Consider the following 21,858-nt stretch of genomic DNA (forward strand, 5'->3'; position numbering starts at 1 on the left):
AAATAGTTGCCAGCATGTGGCAAATTCAAGTTTTGCCTTTTGGAACTTTCTGGAATTTTTTCCTAAATACTGCTGATCTGTGGTTGGCTGAATCTGTAAATGCAGAACCATAGAAGGCAGAAGTGGCAGATAAGGAAGGCTGATTATATTAGTTGGGTGAACTTGAGCAATCAAACTTAATCTATTTCTGGTTTTTCGAATGAAAATGATCTTAGGCACTTTATGAGGAATAAATAACAGTATGTATAAGATATATATAAAGTAGAAACTGATACAATAAACGTACAAAATAAATGTCAACCCCCTTCTCCTGGTTATATTCTGACGATTTTGAGAGCAAATACAGCAAAGAATTTGAGAGCACAGCCTAGAGCCAGAACAGAATGGCTGGATTCAAACCACAGCCCCGACTTCTGGTTGCAATATGACTATCTTATGTCTCTGTTTTGTAAAATGAAGGTGAAAGTGGCAATATTCCACAGTTTGAGGATTAAATTTAAAAAACTCATGGTACATGTATAGTGTTAGTGTAAGTAATTTTTTTATCCGTATTATAATCATTCTTCAGCTGAGGTCACTGGAAAGAGCTTTACATTTAAATTTGTTTTTCTTAAAATTCTAGCTGTGAGCTAATTTCTACACAGACATAAATAATTCATCATGTGTTTTCAAACATAAAAGCCTAAAATATAAAAAAGAAATTTATCTTGGCATATATGAGGGTCTAGGGAACAACAAAAAAAGGGAAATATGACAAAATCTAGTGAATAATTGACAGAGAAAAGTGATGTTTAATATTTTAAATATTAAACAAATATAAAAAATAGTTAATATTTTGTGACTTTAATGTGATTAAGCTTACACCCTTATAAAATGAGCTTATAAATCTTCATGTCAATTACAATTTATTGACAAACACAAAAAAGGCAGAGTATATGGGTATACTAAATATATAAACAGCTTTAAGTAAATTATTAAATTTACATTATACATCAGAATAAACTCTGCAACAGCCTTTAAAAATAAGACAGCAAGATGGCTGAGTAGAAAGACGCTGAGCACATGAGCACAGCAAAATCAGAATTATTCACAGAACAACTATCAGTGAAACAGACTGGAACCTACCAGAAAAGATCTTTAACAACTGAAGATATAATGAAGATGGGCAATGGGCAAGAGGGGTGGAGTCATAGTATAGTGCAGACCATACCTTTGGTAGGTGAACCAGAAACAGAAGGCTAACTATAACTGCAGAAGTTCTCTCTAAAGGAGTCTGAGTCCCACACCAGGTTCCCGAACGTGGGCGTTCTCTGCTAGAATAACCGAGCCACCAGAATGTTTATCTCTGAAGACCAGTGGGGTTTCCTTTCAGGAGACCCAGAGAGTTGTAGGAAAAAGAAAACTTCAGCCTTAAAAGAGCACACATACTCTGAAAGACTTGGGACAGAAGCAGTAATTTGAAAGGAGCCAGAGTTAGATCTGCTTGCAGATTTTGGAGTTCTGTAGAGGCAGGGAGCAAAAGAAGTTCACCTTGGGGACAGAGACACTGGCAAAAGCCATCTTTGGAACTAATAGGACTAATAGGTAGAATATACTCTAAAATATACAGAATGAAGTAAAATCTGTCCAGTTAGCTTAAGTGAGAACCATATTGATGAAGCATGCTCGACTTTATCAATCACTGTGTACAAGAGTGATTCAAAAATTTTTATAGATTGTAATCCATTTATAATTATTATAAAATATCAGCTATATTCCCTGTTCTCTGTATCTGTAAAATGGTTTCTTCTTTGTCATATTAACTACTTTGTTTTACATTTTAGATTCCATATGCAAGTGATAACATACAGTATTTGTTTTTCTCTCACTTTCACTTAAGCATCATACCCTCTAGGTTCATCCATGTTGTTGCAAATGGCAAATTTTCTTAAGCCTTTCTCCTACCCTACAGCTTCTGGGATTTCTACTCCAAAGCAAGGAAAACAGTTAGAAAATGGGGACCTGAGCTTGTCTACACACCAAAACACATTATACTATATTGTACCATCTTATAAAACTCTCAAAGACATCCTAGTGAGGTAATGAATATGCTAGGGTTGAGCTGTCTCTGTTCTCCAGGACAGCTTAGTTCAGTAATAAGTCCATATGAATTTTCTCACCTTTAAAATGCCAAGTGATACTACTGACTTTGCAACTTATTGTGAAGGTTAAATGAAGTATTATATATAAACTCTAATTATGTGCAGAGCTAAGGACCAATGAGAAGCATGCTCTCATATGACAAAATCACCTAACACCTTACTATAAGGTTGAAAATGAATCTGTGACTGTAATAAATGTGTGATGACCTTATAATGACCTACAAAGTTTAAAATATCCACATTTTGCCTATATTTGTAATGAACTATATTACAGTATTAGCAAACTAATGATAAATGTTAATTCAAACTACAAATTAAAAACATATGAATAGCATCATTGTTCTTGGTTTAAAAAAAAAAAAACTGTGTTAATTGGCTAATCTGATCAGAATTTTAACAAATCCAGTCATTTTCAGATGACTAAACCCTCTGTGGTGATGTTTCATAAACAAAAACTTGAAATCGTCAACTTAAAAATAAAAAGATTTAACAAAGTACTCTCAGCCAAATTAAAACACTACTAATAGAAATCATTTTGATATTTTTACACAATTGAGAGTGGCAAGCTGCTGGGTACAACTTTCAAAGTCACTCTGGGGTCTAAGTATATATCCAGTCCCATTTAAATCACCTACGACTATAATACAAATAAAATGAACATTCATAAGGCAAGATATAATCCTAAACTACCAAAGAAAGAACAACCGTTATACATTTTCTAACAAATAATGCATAAATACTTACACCAAAAAATACCTAGGAGTCTTATAACAGTAAGGTTGAATAAGATTTTTCTTTGTTAGAATATTATTTAGAGTTTTGTATTAGGCAGTAATGCTTGAAACTTTTTGGATAGCTGAAAAAAGGTCTTATATGGCTAAAACAATAATCTTCATACACTAAATTATAAATGTATTTGGATTGGGATCCAATCAATAAAATAGAAATTCATTAAGAAGGGTCTACTTATTTTTAAGCAAAACAAAAATTTACTCATTTTTAAGGAAAACAAAATTCTGAGTATTTTCCTACAAAGCTTAACTTGAAAATTAAGACAGTAATAAAAATTCTATAACTTCCTGCTGATGCAAAACAGGAAAACCAAAACACTTTGACAAACCAAAATCATAGTCCCTTACTTATTTCCTTTTGAAGATATTTAGGATTAGCAGAAATAACTTGAAGGTACTTTTTTACAATCATACAATTTTGAATTCTGTAAGTATTCTTTATGTTTAAAATTTAAAATTGCATAATTCTGCAGAATGTCACCATAAAAAGACTAGTAAATACAGAAATTGAAATCATTGACTAAGATTTACCAGAGTATATTTTTGATTAATTGGTTGATGCCTTTTCCCTTTTTTCCCATACCAGAGACGAGACATTTCGTTTCCAGGACAAATTAAGTTACATCATCTCCTAAGAACTGTTTTAAAAAGCATTCTTCCTCTGTCAAAGATCCATTTCCAGCACAAGAGCCCTACTACAGTGACAAAACAGTTTGCTGGAGACAACGATTTGATTGACAAGACAGAGAGCTAATCACTAAGTAGTATCCATTGCAAAGATAGTCCTGAGTGGAGACTGTTAAGTTGGGGAGGGAAGAGAGGATTTCCCATGTTTAAGTTTGGTTGCACTGTACCCAAATGTGCAAAGAAAGGACTCAAAGGTTTAAAGATACAGAGCATGTATTTCCAAACACCAGTACATTAAGAAATACACTAAAAATACCTCAGTCATAAAAAAAGTAATCAGTACAGTTTCCAGAATCCCTTCCAAAGTACACAAATGACTTCAATTAACATTTTATTATCTGTTTCTACAGTCATAAAATTGTGCCTTATTTATGTCTAAGAATCCTTATAACATTTCATCTTTTATGTATTTTTAAGCATTAAAATATCCTTTGAGGACCCTTCAAACTTTCAGAGTGACTATAAAAACGAAGCCAATCTACTACAAATAAATCTTATACAAATATTCAGTGTGACCTGAAAATTCCTCTGAGTATTACACAGCCCATTTTTAAACTGTGTTTCCTAACACTTAGTTTCTTGAAAAAGTAATTATTATCTATTATGCCTAGGTATATACTTCACTAACAAGGGGTATCCTGAATGTAACTCAATTTTTAAGATTATTATTATGACTATAAACAAAAAATATCTAAATTACCTGACTTTTAGCTAGAGGTAAATAATACACTGAATGTATCATAATGATACACTGAATATTTCTTCCATTTTAAATTAAACCTGCTCTTCCCCCTTTACCTTGCTGTGTGTACACACAAAGCTGTGCACACAAGGCCGCCCTTCACACATACACAACCACTTTTCTAGTATACGCACTGTACCATACCCACACCCACACATCTCCTTTCTCCACATCCCAGGATGTGCATGCATAGGACACAGTACACCTCTGATGAACATCCACCCTGCCACTCACACCAGCCACACCTGTATCTTCTCAACCAGCTCTACATCACACTTACCCTAAGATCTCTCTCCCACAACCCCTCATAGACACACTATAACCATCTCTACACCATCTGTACAATACAGAGTCCTCTTACATATACAGTGAACTGTGGTCACCAACTCCCATCCCTGCACTGCCTCACACATAAAACAAACATTAAATAATTTGGTGGTAGTGGGATGCTATTTTGAAAACCTATCATTACTTCCAGTCAGAATTTCTATAACTAAAAATATGCACACCAAAACGTGGTTTAAATGAGATTTTAAAATATATATATACACACACACACACCATGCATCAGTTCAGTTCAGTCCCTCAGTAGTGTCTGACTCTTTGTGACCCCATGGACCACAGCACGCCAAGCCTCACTGTCCATCACCAACTCCCAGAGTTTACTTGACCTCACGTCCATTGAGTCGGTGATGCCATCCAACCATCTCATCCTCTGTTGTCCCCTTCTCCTCCCACCTTCAATCTTTCCCAGCATCAGGGTCTTTTCATATGAGTCAGTTCTTCCCATCAGGTGGCCAAAGTACTGGAGTTGCAGCTTCAGCATCAGTCCTTCCAATGAATATTCAGGACTGATTTCTTTCAGGATGGACTGGTTGGATCTCCTTGCAGTCCAAGGGACTCTCAAGAGTGTTCTCCAACACCACTGTTCAAAAGCATCAATTCTTCGGCGCTCAGCTTTCTTTATAGTCCAACTACCATATTCATACATGACTACTGGAAAAACCATAGTTTTTACTAGATGGACCTTCGTTGGCAAAGTAACATCTCTGCTTTTTAATATGCTGTCTAGCTGGTTAAAATACATACATATATATATATATATATATATATATATATATATATATATATAAAACATATATATACACACACACCATGCATAGGATAGCCTATTTTGTCTTAGTATACATCCTCACACCTTCTTCCTAATACAGCTTTGATTTTGTTAAGGTATCTTTCGGCCATATGTTTCTGAGAAAACTGGCTTCGTGTCGAGACAGGATGGGCTCTTAAAGATCTAAACCAGTGGCTCCAAAATTTTAGCTATGTCAGAATCACTTGCAACATTTGTTAAAACAGAACACCGGGCTCCAAAACCAGTTTCTGATAAGCAGACTGCAGTGGAGCCTGAGAATGGACTTTTTGATTTTCTGGTGTGCCACAGCTTATGGGATTTTAGCTCCCCTACCAAGGACTGACGGAGAAGGCAATGGCACCCCACTCCAGTACTTTGCCTGGAAAATCCCATGGATGGAGGAGCCTGGTAGGCTGCAGTCCATGGGGTCGCTAAGAGTCGGACACAACTGAGCGACTTAACTTTCACCTTTCACTTTAATGCATTGGAGAAGGAAATGGCAACCCACTCCAGTGTTCTTGCCTGGAGAATCCCAGGGACAGGGGAGCCTGGTGGCTGCCGTCTATGCTGTCACACAGAGTCAGACACAACTGAAGTGACTTAGCAGCAGCAGCACCAAGGACTGAACCTGGGTCCTCAGCAGGGAGAGCACAGAATCCCAACCACTAGACCACCAGTGAATTTCCTTAACTTTTTAAACAATTCCTAGATACTACTGCTGCTGCTGGTCTGGGGACTATACTTTGAAAAACAATTAAACCACAATGAACTATCATGTCACACCAGTTAGAATGGCTATTATCAAAAAAACAAGATATAAGAAACATAGGAGAAAATATGAAGAAAACGGAGACCCCCCCTTGTGCACTATTGGTGGGATTGGATTGTATCGATAAACTGGTATAGCTACTATGAAAAACAGTATATGGAGGTTCTTAAAAAAATTAAAAATAGAACTATTATACGATCCAGCAATTCCACTCCTGGTGATTTATCTGAAGAATGAAAACTAATTTTTAAAAAAGATGTATGTACCACCATAATCACTGCAGCATTATTTATAATAACTAAGATAAGGGAAAAGATACGGGAAAGATTAAAGGCAAGAGGAGAAGTGGGTGGCAGAGGATGAGATGGCATCCATTACTCAATGGACATGAGTCTGGGCAAACTCCAGGAGACAGTGGAGGACAGAGCCGCCTGGCATGCTGCAGGTCATGGGGTCCCGAAGAGTAGACTTAAGTGACTGAACAACAAGGATATGGAAACAACCTAAGTGTCCATCAATGAATGGATAAAGAAAATGCGGTACACATATGCAATGGAATACTACTTAGCCAAAATAAAGATTGAAACCTCATCATTTGAGACAGTATTGGCTGGACCTTGAGTTCATTAGCTAAGTGAAACATTCAAATAAAGATAAATACCACAGACTTCATGTATATGTGGAATTTAAAACAAAGAATGAAGTTCATAGATACAAGAGAACAGACTGGTGGTTGCCACTGGGGGGATGCTGGGGTGGGCAAAATGAATGAAGGGGGCCAAATTATAAAATATAAATAGGTCATAAGAATTGTATAGTCAACATGGAGACTATGGTTAATACTGCAACACATATTTGAAAGTTGCTAAGAGAGTAGATGACATCAGCCTTATGGCAGAAAGTAAAGAAGAACTAAAGAGCCTCTTGATGAAAGTGAAAGAGGAGAGTGAAAAAGTTGGCTTAAAGCTCAACATTCAGAAAATGAAGATCATGGCATCCGGTCCCATCACTTCATGGCAAATAGATGGGGAAACAGTGGAAACAGTGGCTGACTTTATTTTTCTGGGCTCCAAAATCACTGCAGATGGTGACTGCAGCCATGAAATTAAAAGACGCTTACTCCTTGGAAGGAAAGTTATGACCAACCTAGATAGCATCTTCAAAAGCAGAGATGTTACTTTGTCTACAAAGATCCGTCTAGTCAAGGCTATGGTTTTTCCAGTAGTCACGTATGGATGTGAGTTGGACTATAAAGAAGGCTGAGTGCTGAAGAACTGATGCTTTTGAACTGTGGTGTTGGAGAAGACTCTTGAGAGTCCCTTGGACTGCAAGGAGATCCAACCAGTCCATCCTAAAGGAAATCAGTCCTGGGTGTTCTTTGGAAGGAATGATGTTGAAGCTGAAACTCCAATATTTTGGCCACCTGATGCGGAGAGCTGACTCATTTGAAAAGACCCTGATGCTGGGAAAGATTGAGGGCAAGAGGAGAGGGGGATGACAGAGGCTGAGATGGTTGGATGGCATCACCAACTCAATGTCACATGGGTTTGGGTGGACTCCGGGAGTTGGTGATGGACAGGGAGGCCTGGCATGCTGTGGTTCGTGGGGTCACAAAGAGTCGGACGTTACACGACTGAGTAACTGAACTGAACTGAACTGAAGAGAGTAGATTTTAAAAATATTTTATCACAAAATTTTAAGTATGTATTAACTAGATTTACTGTGGTGACCATTTCATAATATGTGCAAATGTGAAGTCATAATGTGATACACCTGACACTAATAAGTTATATGTCATTTACACCTCAATTAAAAAAGAAAAACCAACCGGTCTAAGCTATTTTAAGTGTGATTTTTTATTTCTTGAAGCCAAATGCTTCCTAATTAATGAATGTAATACCTACCTAGCATACATAAAATGAGCTCAGTAAATCTCCTTTCTATCCCTTCTTTTTTCATATTACTCAGAAAACGTAATGCCAGGTCATTTAAATTTTGCTAGATACCCCAGAGCTTGAAGGAGATATCAATTTAGCATTACAAAAGTAAAATGACAGACTATAAAAATGAAGCACTTTTAAAAAACATATTTTAATTTTAAAAATCATAAAACAGTCATTCATTATTCATCCCTTCTCACAATATAAATTAAGTAACATTTTGGATTTTTAATGGAAATTTTACAGCCTACAGCTTTTGGCTACCAGCTGAGGACGAATATTAATAAAGAAAGCAAAGCACTGTTCAAAACTTTCCAGAGACAGTTAACATCCATAGCTAATATTAGTAATAGTTAAAACAGACCATAATTACTCTTGCATGCTAAAAGCTAATATGAAAACATTTAATAGCCTAGAACCAGAGACCTACTCTACAGCACAGTACTAAACATATACTTCAAAATTTGCTAAGAAGGTTAATTTTATGTTGTGTTATTACAAAATAATAAGAGATGAGAAACTTCTGGAGATGGCCAATGTTTATGGTAAAGGTTGTGGTGATGCCTACATGGGTGTATTTGTTGTTCAGTTGTTCAGTCGTGTCCGACTCTTTGCAACCCCATGAACTGCAGCATGCCAGGCTTCCCCGTCCTTCACCATCTTCTGGAGTTTGCTCAAATTCATGTCCACTGAATGGGGGATGCCATCCAACCATCTAGTGCTCTGTCACTTCCTTCTCTTGCCCTCCATCTTACCCAGCATCAGGGTCTTTTCCAATGAGTCTGTTCTTTGCATCAGGTGGCCAAAGTATTGGAGTTTCAGCTTCAGCATCAGTCCTTCCAATGAATATTCAGGACTGACTTCCTGTAGCATTGACTGGTTTGATCTCCTTGTAGTCCAAGGGACTCTCAAGAGTCTTCCTCAGCACCACAGTTCAAAAGCATCAATTCTTCCAGGCTCAGCCTTCTTTACGGTCTAACTCTCACATCCACACATGAATATTGGAAAAACTATAGAGCTATGACCAGACAGACCTTTGTTGGCAAAGTGATATCTCTGCTTTTTAATATGCTGTCTAGGTTTGTCATAACTTTTTTTCCAAGGAGCAAGTGTCTTTTAATTTTGTGGCTGTAATCACTGTCCACCGTGATTTTGGAGTCCAAGAAAATAAAATCTGTTACTGTTTTCGCTTTTCCCCCATCTATTTGCAGTAAGTGATAGGACTGGATAATGATCTTAGTTTTTTGAATTTTGAGTTTTAAGTCAGCTTTTCACTCTCCTCTTTCACCTTCATCAAGAGGCTCTTTAGTTCCTCCTTGCTTTCTGCCATAAGGGTGATGTCATCTGCCTATCTGAGGTTATTCATATTTTTCCTAGAAATCTTGATTCCAGCTTGTGCTTCATCCAGTCCGGCATTTCGCATGCTGTACTCTGCATATAAGTGACACAAGCAGGGTGGCTATATACATACTCCTTTTCCAATTTTGAACTAATTAGTTGTTCTATGTCTGGTTCTAAATGCTGCTTAGGGCTTTCCTCATAGCTCAGTTCGTAAAGAATCTGCCTGTATTGCAGGAGACCCCGGTTCAATTCCTGGGTCAGGAAAATCCACTGGAGAAGGGATAGGCTACCACTCCAGTATTCTTGGGCTTCCCTTGTGGCGCAGCTGGTAAAGAATTCACCTGCAATGTGGGAGATTTGGGTTCAATCCCTGGGTTGGGAAGATCCCCTGGGGAAGGGAAAGGCTACCCACTCCAGTATTCTGGCCTAGAGAATTCCATGGACTCTGTAGTCCATGGGGTCCCAAAGAGTCAGACATAACTGAGCCACTTCCACTCTGACTTTTCTTGATCTGCGTACAGGTTTCTCAGGAGGCAGGTAAGGTGGCCTGGTATTCCCATCTCTTTAAGAATTTTCCAGTTTGCTGTGATCCACAAGTCAAAGGCTTTGGTGTAGTCAATGAAGCAGAAGTAGATGCTTTTCTCATGATCCAACAGATGTTGGCAATTTGCTCTGGTTCGTTTGCCTTTTCTAAATCCAGCTTGTACGACTGGAAGTTCTGTTTATGTACTGTTGAAGTCTAGCTTGAAAGATTTTGAGCATAATCTTGCTGGCATGTTAAAAGAGTCCAATTGTACAGTAATTTGAATATTCTTTGGTGATGCCTTTCTTTGGGATTGGAATGAACGGACCTTTTCCAGGCTTGTGGCCACTGCTGAGTTTTCCAAATCTGCTGGCATAATGAGTACAGCACTTTAACAGCTTCATCTTTTAAGACCTGAAATAGTTCAGCTGGAATTCTATCACCTCCACTAGCTTTGTTCATAGTAATGCTTCATAACACCCACTTGACTTCATACTCTAGAAGTCTGGATCTAGGTGAGTGACCACACCATCATGGTTATCAAGGTCATAAAGACCTTTTTGTATAGTTCTGTGTTTCCTTGCCATCTCTTCATCATCTTTTCTGCTTCTGTTAGATTCTTGCTGTTTCTGTCCTTTATTATGGCCATCTTTGCATGAAATGTTCCTTGGTATTTCCAATTTTCTTGAAGAGATTCTCTAGTCTTTCCCATTCTATTGTTTTCCTCTATTTCTTTGCGTTGTTCACTTAAGGCTGTCTTCTCTCTCCCTGCTATTCTCTGGAACCCTGTATTCAGATATCTTTCCCTTTATCCTTTTCCTTTCACTTCTCTTCTTTTCTCAGCTATTTATAATGCCTCCTCAGAAAACCACTATTCCTTCTTGCATTTCTTTTCCTTAGGGATGGTTTCGGCTGCCTTCTGTACAATGTTATGAACCTCCATTTATAGTTTTTCAGGCACTCTGTCTAGCAGATTTAATCCTTTGAATCTACTTGTCACCCTCACTGTGTAATTGTTATGTGATCTGCTTTAGGTCATACCTGAAAGGTCTAGTTGTTTTCCCTACTTTCTTCAATTTAAGCCTGAATTTTGCATGGATGTATATTTGTCTCCAAACTCAAGTTGTATATATTAAATATGAACAGTTTTTTGTATATCAATCATACCTCAATAAAGAAGTCTAAAAATAATCAATATGGAAATATTACACAAGACAATTTGTGTAACTCATGTTTTTAATGTTTTTGATTTACAAAAGTTTCAGATTTACTGAATTTCTTTTGGTGTTATGATTTATAATCCTATGTGATTCAATTTGTTTACAAAAGTATATTCATTTTAATTACTTTTATGTGATAAATGTGACCTCTATTTAGTGACTCAGAGATAGAGACTACTTTTATTTTGAACAAAATCAATTCTGTATGGATTTTGCTGACTAGGCTGAGAAGAGATCAGGAATTTTGCTTTGTTTTACATATTGACTCAGTTTTAATTTTGGCACTACTTGCTACTTTAATTAAACACACACACACACAAACCATGTCCTTAAGAAAATGAACACCAGAATACTCATTGTCTGGTAGCTTAAGAAGTAAAATACTAACCACTCCTGAAACTGTTGGTTCTTAAAGTTCAACAATATGAAACTGTTAAGTCTTCTCTGAGAAATGTAATAAAACACCATAGCAATAACTTAATGACAAATAAGAAAACAGAACTGATTCTACATGGTAATTATCACATCCAGGTGGAAAACCAAATCACTGAAGATATAATAAATTTTACAGCCTAAATTGCTACGGTTAGGTTAAATATTTTAAAATGTTTATAAAATTAACCACTAAAAATTAATGTCAAAATGGGAAAATCCTATAAATGATTTACAAAATTACATCAGAAAGCAAATTCTAAAATATTTGACATAATTACAAAACCTTTGTACAGGTTTATTTGATAAGTAACCAATAAATTTACATCTATGCATATGTGCTAAGTCACATCAGTCATGTTTGACTCTGTGACCCTATGGACCATGGCCCACCAGGCTCCTCTGTCCATGGGATTCTCCAGGCAAGAATACTGGAGTGGGTTGCCACACCCTCCTCCAGGGGATCTTCCCGACCCAGGGATTGAACCACATCTCCTGTGTCTCCTGCACTGGCAAGAAGGTTCTTTACCACTAGTGCCACCTTTATATTTTTACTTCAATGAAAGCTTGGATCGTTTGAGAAAATGTGAGTAATGTCAAGCACATAAAAATGGAGAAGTCATATTAGAAATAAAAAACTCAATGTAAGATATTTTTGTCAATAATTAGGCAAGTGTGAGAAGTGAAAAGTAAACCAGAATAATTTTCTTCACTACTGTAGCATCACTTTTACTTCATGATCAAGAATTTTAAAAGTTTTTTTTAATGTATATCAGATGAATTACGATAATGCAAAATTCACATGAATCTTAAAAATGAAACAGGCTTTGGGATTTCTGTGGTGGCCCAGTGGCTAAAACTCTGTGCTTCCAATGCAGGGGGCCCAGATTCCATCCCTGGTCACAGAACTATATGCCACATGCTGGGATGATGACTCAAACAGCAAATTGTAAAAATACACTCATATTATGTGTATTTTAAACATTTTTATCACCTGTGAAGAAATGTGAAGAACTGTAGAAAAGGATTATAAATGAAATGAGTTGATAAAGCTGAATGGTACATGCAAATTCATGATACTATTAATCTCTGTATGTATGTATTAATCAAATAAAAGCACAATCATCAGCAAGTAATAAGAGGTCAACAGGTATCTTTTCCCACCTTCACCTCAGCATCTTCCTTACACTGTTGAAATGCCATTAGTGTGTTTTCAATGAAAATTCATAAAAACAATCCCCATGAAATAGGAATATTTCTCACAAAATTGCAAAAGCCCACATAATACAGTTTCCTGAGTATACATGCTTTACTGATTTCTGGAACTGAGTACTGAAGAAAAACAGAGAAGACTCTACCAATTGTAGAAATTGTTCTACTTCAGCTGCAAGGTAGGGCTACTGAATTACCAACAGCAGAAGAATTTATTCTTAAGATACTCAAGACAGTATGGTTAAAAGAGAAACAATGGTGAGGTAAGCTGATGTATTATGCTAACTGTATTTATACTAACAACTAAATTTGAATAAAGTGTACACATTAAATAACATTAATCCAACACACATCTTGAGTTACACATGTAGTATTTCTTAGATTTTTTCTCCAAGTATTCAGAAATCTTAGTTCTGATGTATCATAAAGGGTTATTACTGCTAACAATCTTAAAATACAATTATCTTTTCTCTTTGCTAGCAAAGGTAGGTTTCTGTGGCCCTCACCGCTTACTGCCCTTTGAAGTAGTAAGTTCCCTATCACTAAATATGCTAGAGTATAATCAAGAATGATGTAAAATGAGAGAGGCTGAACTGCCAGTTAATTTCAACTCTAAGAGTCTATGGCTTTATGATAAAATATTTACTACAAGTGACATAAGAACTTATTTTAGACCAACTGTTAACAAGTACAAGTTATATTTATTATTTATTTTAATCTATGTCCAAATGTATTCACTAATGCTGTATTTACAAAGGATTAATTATATGACTGCACTGTCATATAATCTGCACTGCTCAGCAGATAGAACAGTGTATGAAACCCACAAAACCCTGCCCTCATGGTACTTACATAGGTAGGGGGAAGGTAAAGGGGAATAGGAAGGGAGAACAGAAAAGAAGTTGAGAAGGTAAGTTTATCATAGGCAAACGTTCCCCAATGTACAAATTTCATGTCAGCATGAAATAAATTCATAACAAATTCATCTTAAATTCTAAGTCACCTATTCTCTACACCTAGGTAGAAATTTTGAGTTTTTCTTATTTTATGTATGTTCTCTAGTCAAATTTCCTTTTTAAAATTGATCTTTATTTAGAGGATGATTGCTTTACAATGTCGTGTTGGTTTCTGTCATACAAAACTGGGGATCAGCCATAAGTATACATATATCCCCTCTCTCCTAAACTTCCCTCCTGCCCCTATAATTTGTCAGAGACGACTGGGTCGAGCTCCCTGTGTTATACAGCAACTTCCCACTAGCTATCTAATTTGCACATGACAGTGTATGTATGTAATGTTACTCTCTCCATTTGTCCCACCCTATCCTTCCCCTGCTGTGTCCACAAGTATGTTCTCTACGCCTGCCCTGCAAGTAGGCAAGTGGGTTCATCAGTACCATTTTTCTAGAATCTATATGTATGCATTAATATATAACATTTTGTTTTTCTCTGACTTACTTCACTCTGTGTAACAGGCATGAGGTTCATTCACCTCAAATTCCCTTTTAAAACATCCTTTAAACATTTAAAATACTTTTTATGTTTTCTTACATTTGCTCAAACCCATAGAATGTACAGCACCAAGAGTGAACTCTAAGGTAAAGAACAGACTTTTGATGGGGAAAAAAAAAAACAAAAAACAGCAGCTTTTTATGTACTTGGTAGCTATCAGGCACTAGACCAATACTGTACAAGAGAAATACAACGCAAGACATATGCAATTATAAATTTTCTAGTGGCCACATTAAAAAAAAAAGTTATATCAATTTTAATATATTTACTTAATCCAATATATCCAAAACATTATCATTTCAACATAATGAATGTAAGATTTAATGATATCTTACATTTTTTTTCTTTCAGTTCTGAATCTTTAAAAACCAGCATATTTTTTATATTTACAGATTATCTCTATTTGGACTAGCCATATTTCCTTGCTCAACAGCTGTGTACAAGCAGTGAGGGGCTATTGTATTTACAGGAATTAGCATATTTAACTACATCTGAATGCAGATACCAGATTTTCACAAGAAATACCTGATCTTATTTATGAGATCATATTGAGATTTTATGAAATTTATAGCTTAAAATAATTCATATATCTAAGTTGTTCAAAACATATCTAAAAGTCATCCAATACTGAATCAAGTATTGATTTTTATGTTTAATCAAAATTAAACAATTAAAAATTCAGTTCCTTAGTGGCATTAGCCACATTTCAAGTATTCAATAGCCACATGTCACTAGTGGCTACTCTATTAGACAGTGCAGCAAAATGTTTCTAGATAACACAGCAGAAAGTTTCTAAAATTTAATTTTTTATCAATTTTTTTATCATCTTCTTTTTATTTGAATCAATTCTAGTTGAAAACAGGTGAGAAAACTTTTTCTTTAGAAATTATAATCTGCAGAGTTGTCCATAAGAATTAAGATGGTCCCTTTTAAATAAAAAGTTTATACTCAAAGAATTGGTACTAAAGTCTGTTATTTCCAAAATTAAGTGTTTCAATCTCAAAAGAGAGAAAACTGTTAGTATAGGTTTACATCCTTGATCACCTGGGCTATTTTAAAAGTCTTCTAAATCTAAGTTGTAAATACACAGGGATTGTTTTGCATATGCCAACACCCAAGTAAATCATCACCCAGAATAAAATACAGACTACCTCCAGTACTCTAGAAAGTTCCCTCCTGAGCCTAGACAACCCCTAAACTCCCAGAAACAGGTAGTCTGGTGGACTTTTGACTAGTTTTGCCCTTTTGAATTTTATGTAAATGGAATTGTATAATATATAGTCCTTTCATGTCTGGCTTGGCTTCTTTTATTCTGTGAGACTCATCCACATTGTTGTACCAACAGAACCTTTTTGTTGCTTCATTATTTGGAATTTTATAAATATTCCAAATTTTTTTTTATCCAATAACCTGCAGACAGGCATTCAGGTTGTTTCCAGTTCATGGCTATTGTGAAAGCTGGTAGGGAGATTCCTCCATTATATCGTAGTCACAATAGAAACTGATGCTGAATGTACTACACGGAACGGACTGAGGCACATACAAAATCAGGTGTGCATTTTAAACAAAAGACATGCCATGTATACCTTTAATCATTATACATGTTAAGTACATATACACCACATTAATCACACAAACAATCACGAACAACACCAGATGGATAACAAAATTTGATTCAGTTTATTATCACATTTTAGCATCTGCTCTGTATTTTCTAATGCATGAAGAGGTGAATCCAGGGAACCATAACAAAAGAAAGACCAGATACATCACTCTATCAATCCCACATGACAAAGCATGTAAAATCATAATACACAATTTTAAAAGATAGATCTAAGAGGGGTTAAAAAAAGTTGTTTAGTGTCTATTTGACCATTTATACAAGCTCAGTATATTTGAGAAGAGCATAAAACTTTCATTACTTTGTAAAATTAGCATCAGCTTATTTTCTTTGCATATTGCTAAACTCATGTCAAGATAATGCTTGGATATGAGCTTAGAAGGAGTGCTAATTTGCATGAATGTGTTAAATAACTGCTATGCCTCCTCCATGCAGGAGATAACACTAAAGTGAATTAGATCTGCAATAAATGTTTTATGAAAATTAGTATAACAGTGATTATTCCTAAAATTCATTCAATAAAAGGCATTTTGCTGATGATAGGTTGCTTCTCTAGCATTTTAAAGCAAAAGGGAAATGAATAAACCAAAGTTACTAATCAGATTTATTCAATAAACACATATATACAAGGACAGTGAACCTTTAAAATATTACTCACTTAAAGATCACTTGAACTTTGCCAACTCTAAAACTATATATTCATACAAAGAAAAAAGATAAATGAAAACTTCACATTTTCCCCCTTACCTCCCATTCTCTAGCTGCTGCTTCATTAGTAGAATCCTCATTTGTTTCAGATTCTTCAATCTTTTTTACTACTATAAATCCAGGTTCTTTGGTATATTCACCAGTATCTTCTGCATATGTTTCTGGACTCCACTGAATGAAGAAGGCATACAAGTGGTCTGTCCTGTTAGAATGAGTGATTATGAATTAATACATCTGCTATTCTGAGTTGTTAGCAAGAATTTAAAAATTATTTTTGTTAAACAGCTTCACAAAACTTGAAGACTTAAAATATACAAAATATTACATACACTATTCTTTATTTAAAAATAAAACAAAGCCGACTACCAAGAAGACATTAACTTAAACTTTTGGGGCTGTGTTCTGTCAAGCTCCTAACTACACTAGGATTTCCTTCAGCCTGGTTTCGACTAGCTCAGATGCTGTTCATGGCAACATTTCTTTTCATGAAGGAAACTTGACAATGGGAAGGAAAACCGAACTCACCATTTTAACCTCAATCACACAATGATCTAATTATCTGAAATACAACTAACAACTTACTCTAATTACCTATTTTGAAACCTGACCACTATACAGGTTTTTCCCAGGTTAACAGAAATTTAATATTTTTAACTTTTATGTTCCTTCTTTCAGTTTTGTTTACCAAAGCCTAAATCCCTGAAATAAAAATTATCTGAAGGGTCAGATGTGCATTTCAAACATCTATGCTTTATTGGCTTTAATTGGTATGGATAACTGAAAAGTGATTATAAAACTCTCTACTTTACTCAGCCATTAAAAAGAATACATTTAAATCGGTTCTAATGAGGTGGATGAAACTGGAGCCTATTATACAGAGTGAAGGAAGCCAGAAAGAAAAACACCAATACAGTATACTAACACATATATATGGAAATTAGAAAGATGGTAATGATAACCCGGTATGTGAGACAGCAAAAGAGACACAGATGTATAGAACAGTCTTTTGGACTCTGTGGGAGAGGGCAAGGGTGGGATGATTTGGGAGAATGACATTGAAACATGTATAATATCATATGTGAAATGAATCACCAGTCCAGGTTCGATGCATGATACAGGATGCTCGGGGCTTGTGCACTGGGATGACCCAGAGGGATGGTATGGGAAGGGAATTGGGAGGGGGGGTTTCAGGATGGGGAAACATGTGTACACCCGTGGCGGATTCATGTTGATGTATGGCAAAACCAATGCAATACTGTAAAGTAATTAGCCTCCAATTAAAATAAATAAATTTATATTAAATAAAAACTCTCTACTAACATATAGCAATCAATAATCACTGTCCTGGACATTGTTTGCAATAAAATAAATTTTTAATAGTGTCATTTGTTATGTGGCAACTAATGCTTTAAAAAGGTGTTAAGCATCATCTTTCAGATAATTTGTCTCTATGAAGCAATTTTTTTCACAAAATCCTAAAATACAATAAAGTTCAAAATTCTAATAAAACTAATTTTTAATGAACATTAGCGAAGGTGCAAGGTCAATATTAAAATGGAAAATTCCATGCAAAAATTAAAACAAAGCCAACACTAAGGAGAAAAATAAATCCTTATGTTATAATAGGGTTATAATTATAGGATTATATATATATTATATATATAATTATAAATATAATATGTTATAATCCTAAGATATAATAGGGTTGAATATTTCATTGTAATCATCTTGGTATCACTGGCAAATCAGAGTATCTGGCTCTTTGCCTTTCATGTACTCATAAATTATGCAAATCACAGCATATTTTTAAATTATTCTAATCACATTTTGTTGAACGCACAGATTGTACTGTATATTTAGGTGAGGTGGAAGAGAAAAGAATTTTATTATTATATTCTTGAAAGTAAGTCTTCAGAGGAACATATAAAGCCTTTCCAAGAGGTATACAGACATTTAAGATAGATCTAAGGGAATCAATCTCTTTCTCTTCCGTTTCCATATGGTAATCTTCACTCCTACTCATCTTCTTGAGAACAGTGTGGTTAAGATATCTTACAGATTGTTTCTTCTCTGCTTTCACTAAAGTACCATCCTCACTCATCCAGAATTTTACAATGGTACATGTCTTTATAGTCAAAAAACTTCCAGTATAAAGACTTCTAGGTTGCCTAAAGTTGGTATTGACACAGGGAAAGATTTTAAAAACTGGGTAATAAGTCCTTTTGCATATCAGGTGGTTTCTAATTCACTAATTTCCACAAAACTGAATGAAGCTATTCAAATGATGGTTATTAAAAATAATTTTGATGAAAGATGATTAATTTTAGAATATAAACAGAAACACGTTTAAAGAACTGACTGACATTATAATAAAACTTCTCAGTTTCATAGACATTTTTATGAACAAAGCTTTTTAGTACTTATAGAAAAAGAAAAAAGGGAGGGGGCAGAATTGAGCCACTGAGTCTTATCATTTCAATGAACAATATTCATCAATGGATACATAAACTAATTGGGGGAAAGCCCTAACTATTTTATTAAGACATTTCCTGTATTTTACATTTTGTGTGTTAATAGCTATGTATGATAAATTATAATTCATGTTGCTTTGATCAACTGTTCATTAGTAAGAATTTTAATGATAAAATGTTATTCTGGGTTTAATTAATATTTGGAATAATGTAGGTGTTGAAAGACAATTTTCTCTTGGATTTCTGCATGTCTTACTGGCAGAGGCACTGTGTACCTGTGTTCAGCACTACCTTTTCATGTAAGTTTGCACAGAAAACAAAGCATAGCATGGTTTTAGAAGGCAGAAATATTCAGTATCTTGTGGTGGAAGTTTAGTCGCTACGTTGTGTCTGACTCTTCTGTGAACCTATGGACTGTAGCCCACCAGGCTCCTCTGTCCATGGGATTTCCCAGGCAAGAATACTGAAGTGAGCTGCCGTTTCCTTCTCAAGGGGATGTTCCTGACCCAGGGATTGAACACGTGTCTCCAGCTTGGCAGATGGATTGATTCTTTACCACTGAGCCACTTGGAAAGCCCATTAGTATCTTACTCTGGATGAAAGGGAAACCATGCTTACTGTACATTATAGAAATTTTAGGTTCCCTAAACTTACGGTTCCTCTTCTTTAACATAACCCATGGCACATGCAGCTGTCACTTGGCCTTCTTCACACCCAACAGTGGGAACTGAAGCTCAAAGAACTCATACAAGTGCTAGAGCTGTGACTACTGCTGTTGTGACTCTTCTGCCAGCACTCATTAAACTGAGGCAGGCCAACTTGTTAACAAGTAGGGTGAGCCTTAGATCCTTTACTCTTCTGAGAATAATCAGAAAATTTTTAGTATGTGTAATGTCAGTACACTCAGTGTATGCATGTTCAGTCGCTTTAGTCATGTCTGACTCTTTGTGACCGTATGGACTGTAGCCTGCCAGCCTCCTCTGTCCATGGGGATTCTCCAGGCAAGAATACTGGAGTGGGTTGCCATGCCCTTCTCCAGGGGATCTTCTGACCAAGGTATCGAATCAGCATCTCATGTCTCCTGCATTGGCAGGTGGGTTCTTTAACACTAGCACCACCTGGGAAGCCCCAGATAAATGTGTAAGTATATGCAATTTGTTGCAAAAAATGTAAAAAGGAATAAAAATATACTACTTTATAATAAGATTCTATGAGGAAGTATAATTGAAATATAAATTCAAAGAGAAAAGTAGTGATACAAATTTTAACTGTTTTAGAAGAGCACATTCAAGTAGTGTTTAAATGTATAATCTAATCATAAAGGGCAAACTGTTCCATTATCTAAATCCTACTGGATATATTTAATAGATAAATGTAAGTTTTAACTTAGAATGTCATTATTTATGATACAGTGAACTTAAAATGTCAGTATTTACAATACAGTGATAACAGACATCCTTTACAAATATTGCTCAATCGTAATATGAGAAATTTCACTGTGCAGTGAGTATAAAAAATAATTTGAAGACCAGATCCTTTTAGTAGCTAATTTAATGCTATGTATACAGCAAGCATTTATAATAGAAAGGATTTGATGAAATTTTTAAAAAAGAAATTATACACAGGGAGTTTGGGATGGACATGTACACACTGCTATATTTAAAATGGATAACCAACACAGACCTTCTGTATAGTACATGGAACTCTGCTCAATGTTATGTGGCATCCTGAACGGGAGGGGAGTCTGGGGAAGAATGGATACATGCATATGTATGGCTGAGTCCCTTTGCTGTTCACCTGAAACTATCACAACAGTGATAACTGGCTATACCAGTTAACAAAATACAAAGTAAAAAAAAAAAAGAAATTGTATCATTTCCTGCCTTGAGGTGGGGCTGTACCAGTTAATATTTTAATGAACCTTCTTGATCTAAAACATTTTAACTATGACTGTTTACTAGTAACACGAGGTATATGTTCATATTTTTTGCATTAAACCACAAAGGGGACTAAAATTAAAAGTGGGGTAAATTAAAGAGTATAAAAGAGGAGCTAATTGATTTTGAACACATTTAATGTCAGGTTTTAATCATAAACTATTTCAGTACTTTGCTACTGGTGTGAACTGTTATATAAAATAATTTCAACTCAAGGAATCTCAATGTTTTCCAGATTTTGTTGTTATTGTTTTACCTTTCTTGTGGCACAGCAAACCAATATTCATGTTTCTTATCTCTCTGTGCATACTGCTGCATCGTTGCACTTGCTTGAGATACAAATGTTTTCCTCATAGGTTTTCTGACTCTGAGACATAAGAACTTATGCAATCGATGCCTTCTCTTTTCTTTTAAAAGTGCAGAACCTAGAATTGAGATAGAGTGTTTATTCAATTCCCATACACCATGTTTGAATAATTAAAAAAAATTTAGACTAAGTAATGTTTATCTCTAAACTTTTGACAAATAATTACAGAATAAAACGTTACTTTACTGAAAGGTGAATTCTCTTAAGTAGCTTGTATATTTTTTCATCAAAAGTGACAAGTATAGCAAGACTAATAAACTAACACCCGAGTTATGAACTGATATGAACTGATATTATATCTAAGGGTATT

At 35.4% G+C, this 21,858-nt stretch overlaps 1 protein-coding gene across 11 annotated transcripts in view; it reads right to left on the bottom strand.

Annotated features, from left to right (window-relative positions):
• The window catches only part of OXR1 (oxidation resistance 1), a 557,562-nt gene that overhangs the window by 20,549 nt on the left and 515,155 nt on the right, over positions 1–21,858 (bottom strand). For 9 of the 11 annotated variants that reach the window (XM_070803074.1, XM_070803076.1, XM_070803075.1 and 6 more), the window contains 2 exons: positions 21,438–21,606; positions 16,813–16,975 (listed from right to left, as the gene is read on the bottom strand). In XM_070803074.1, coding sequence (XP_070659175.1) covers positions 16,813–16,975; positions 21,438–21,606 — 332 coding nt within the window. Of the gene's footprint in view, positions 1–3,463; positions 5,277–16,812; positions 16,976–21,437; positions 21,607–21,858 lie in introns of those variants that run through there. The other 2 variants (XM_070803083.1, XM_070803084.1) reach the window with 2 other exon arrangements.

This window comes from Bos indicus, chromosome 14 (genome assembly GCF_029378745.1).
Source record: "Bos indicus isolate NIAB-ARS_2022 breed Sahiwal x Tharparkar chromosome 14, NIAB-ARS_B.indTharparkar_mat_pri_1.0, whole genome shotgun sequence".
Lineage (NCBI taxonomy): Eukaryota > Metazoa > Chordata > Mammalia > Artiodactyla > Bovidae > Bos > Bos indicus.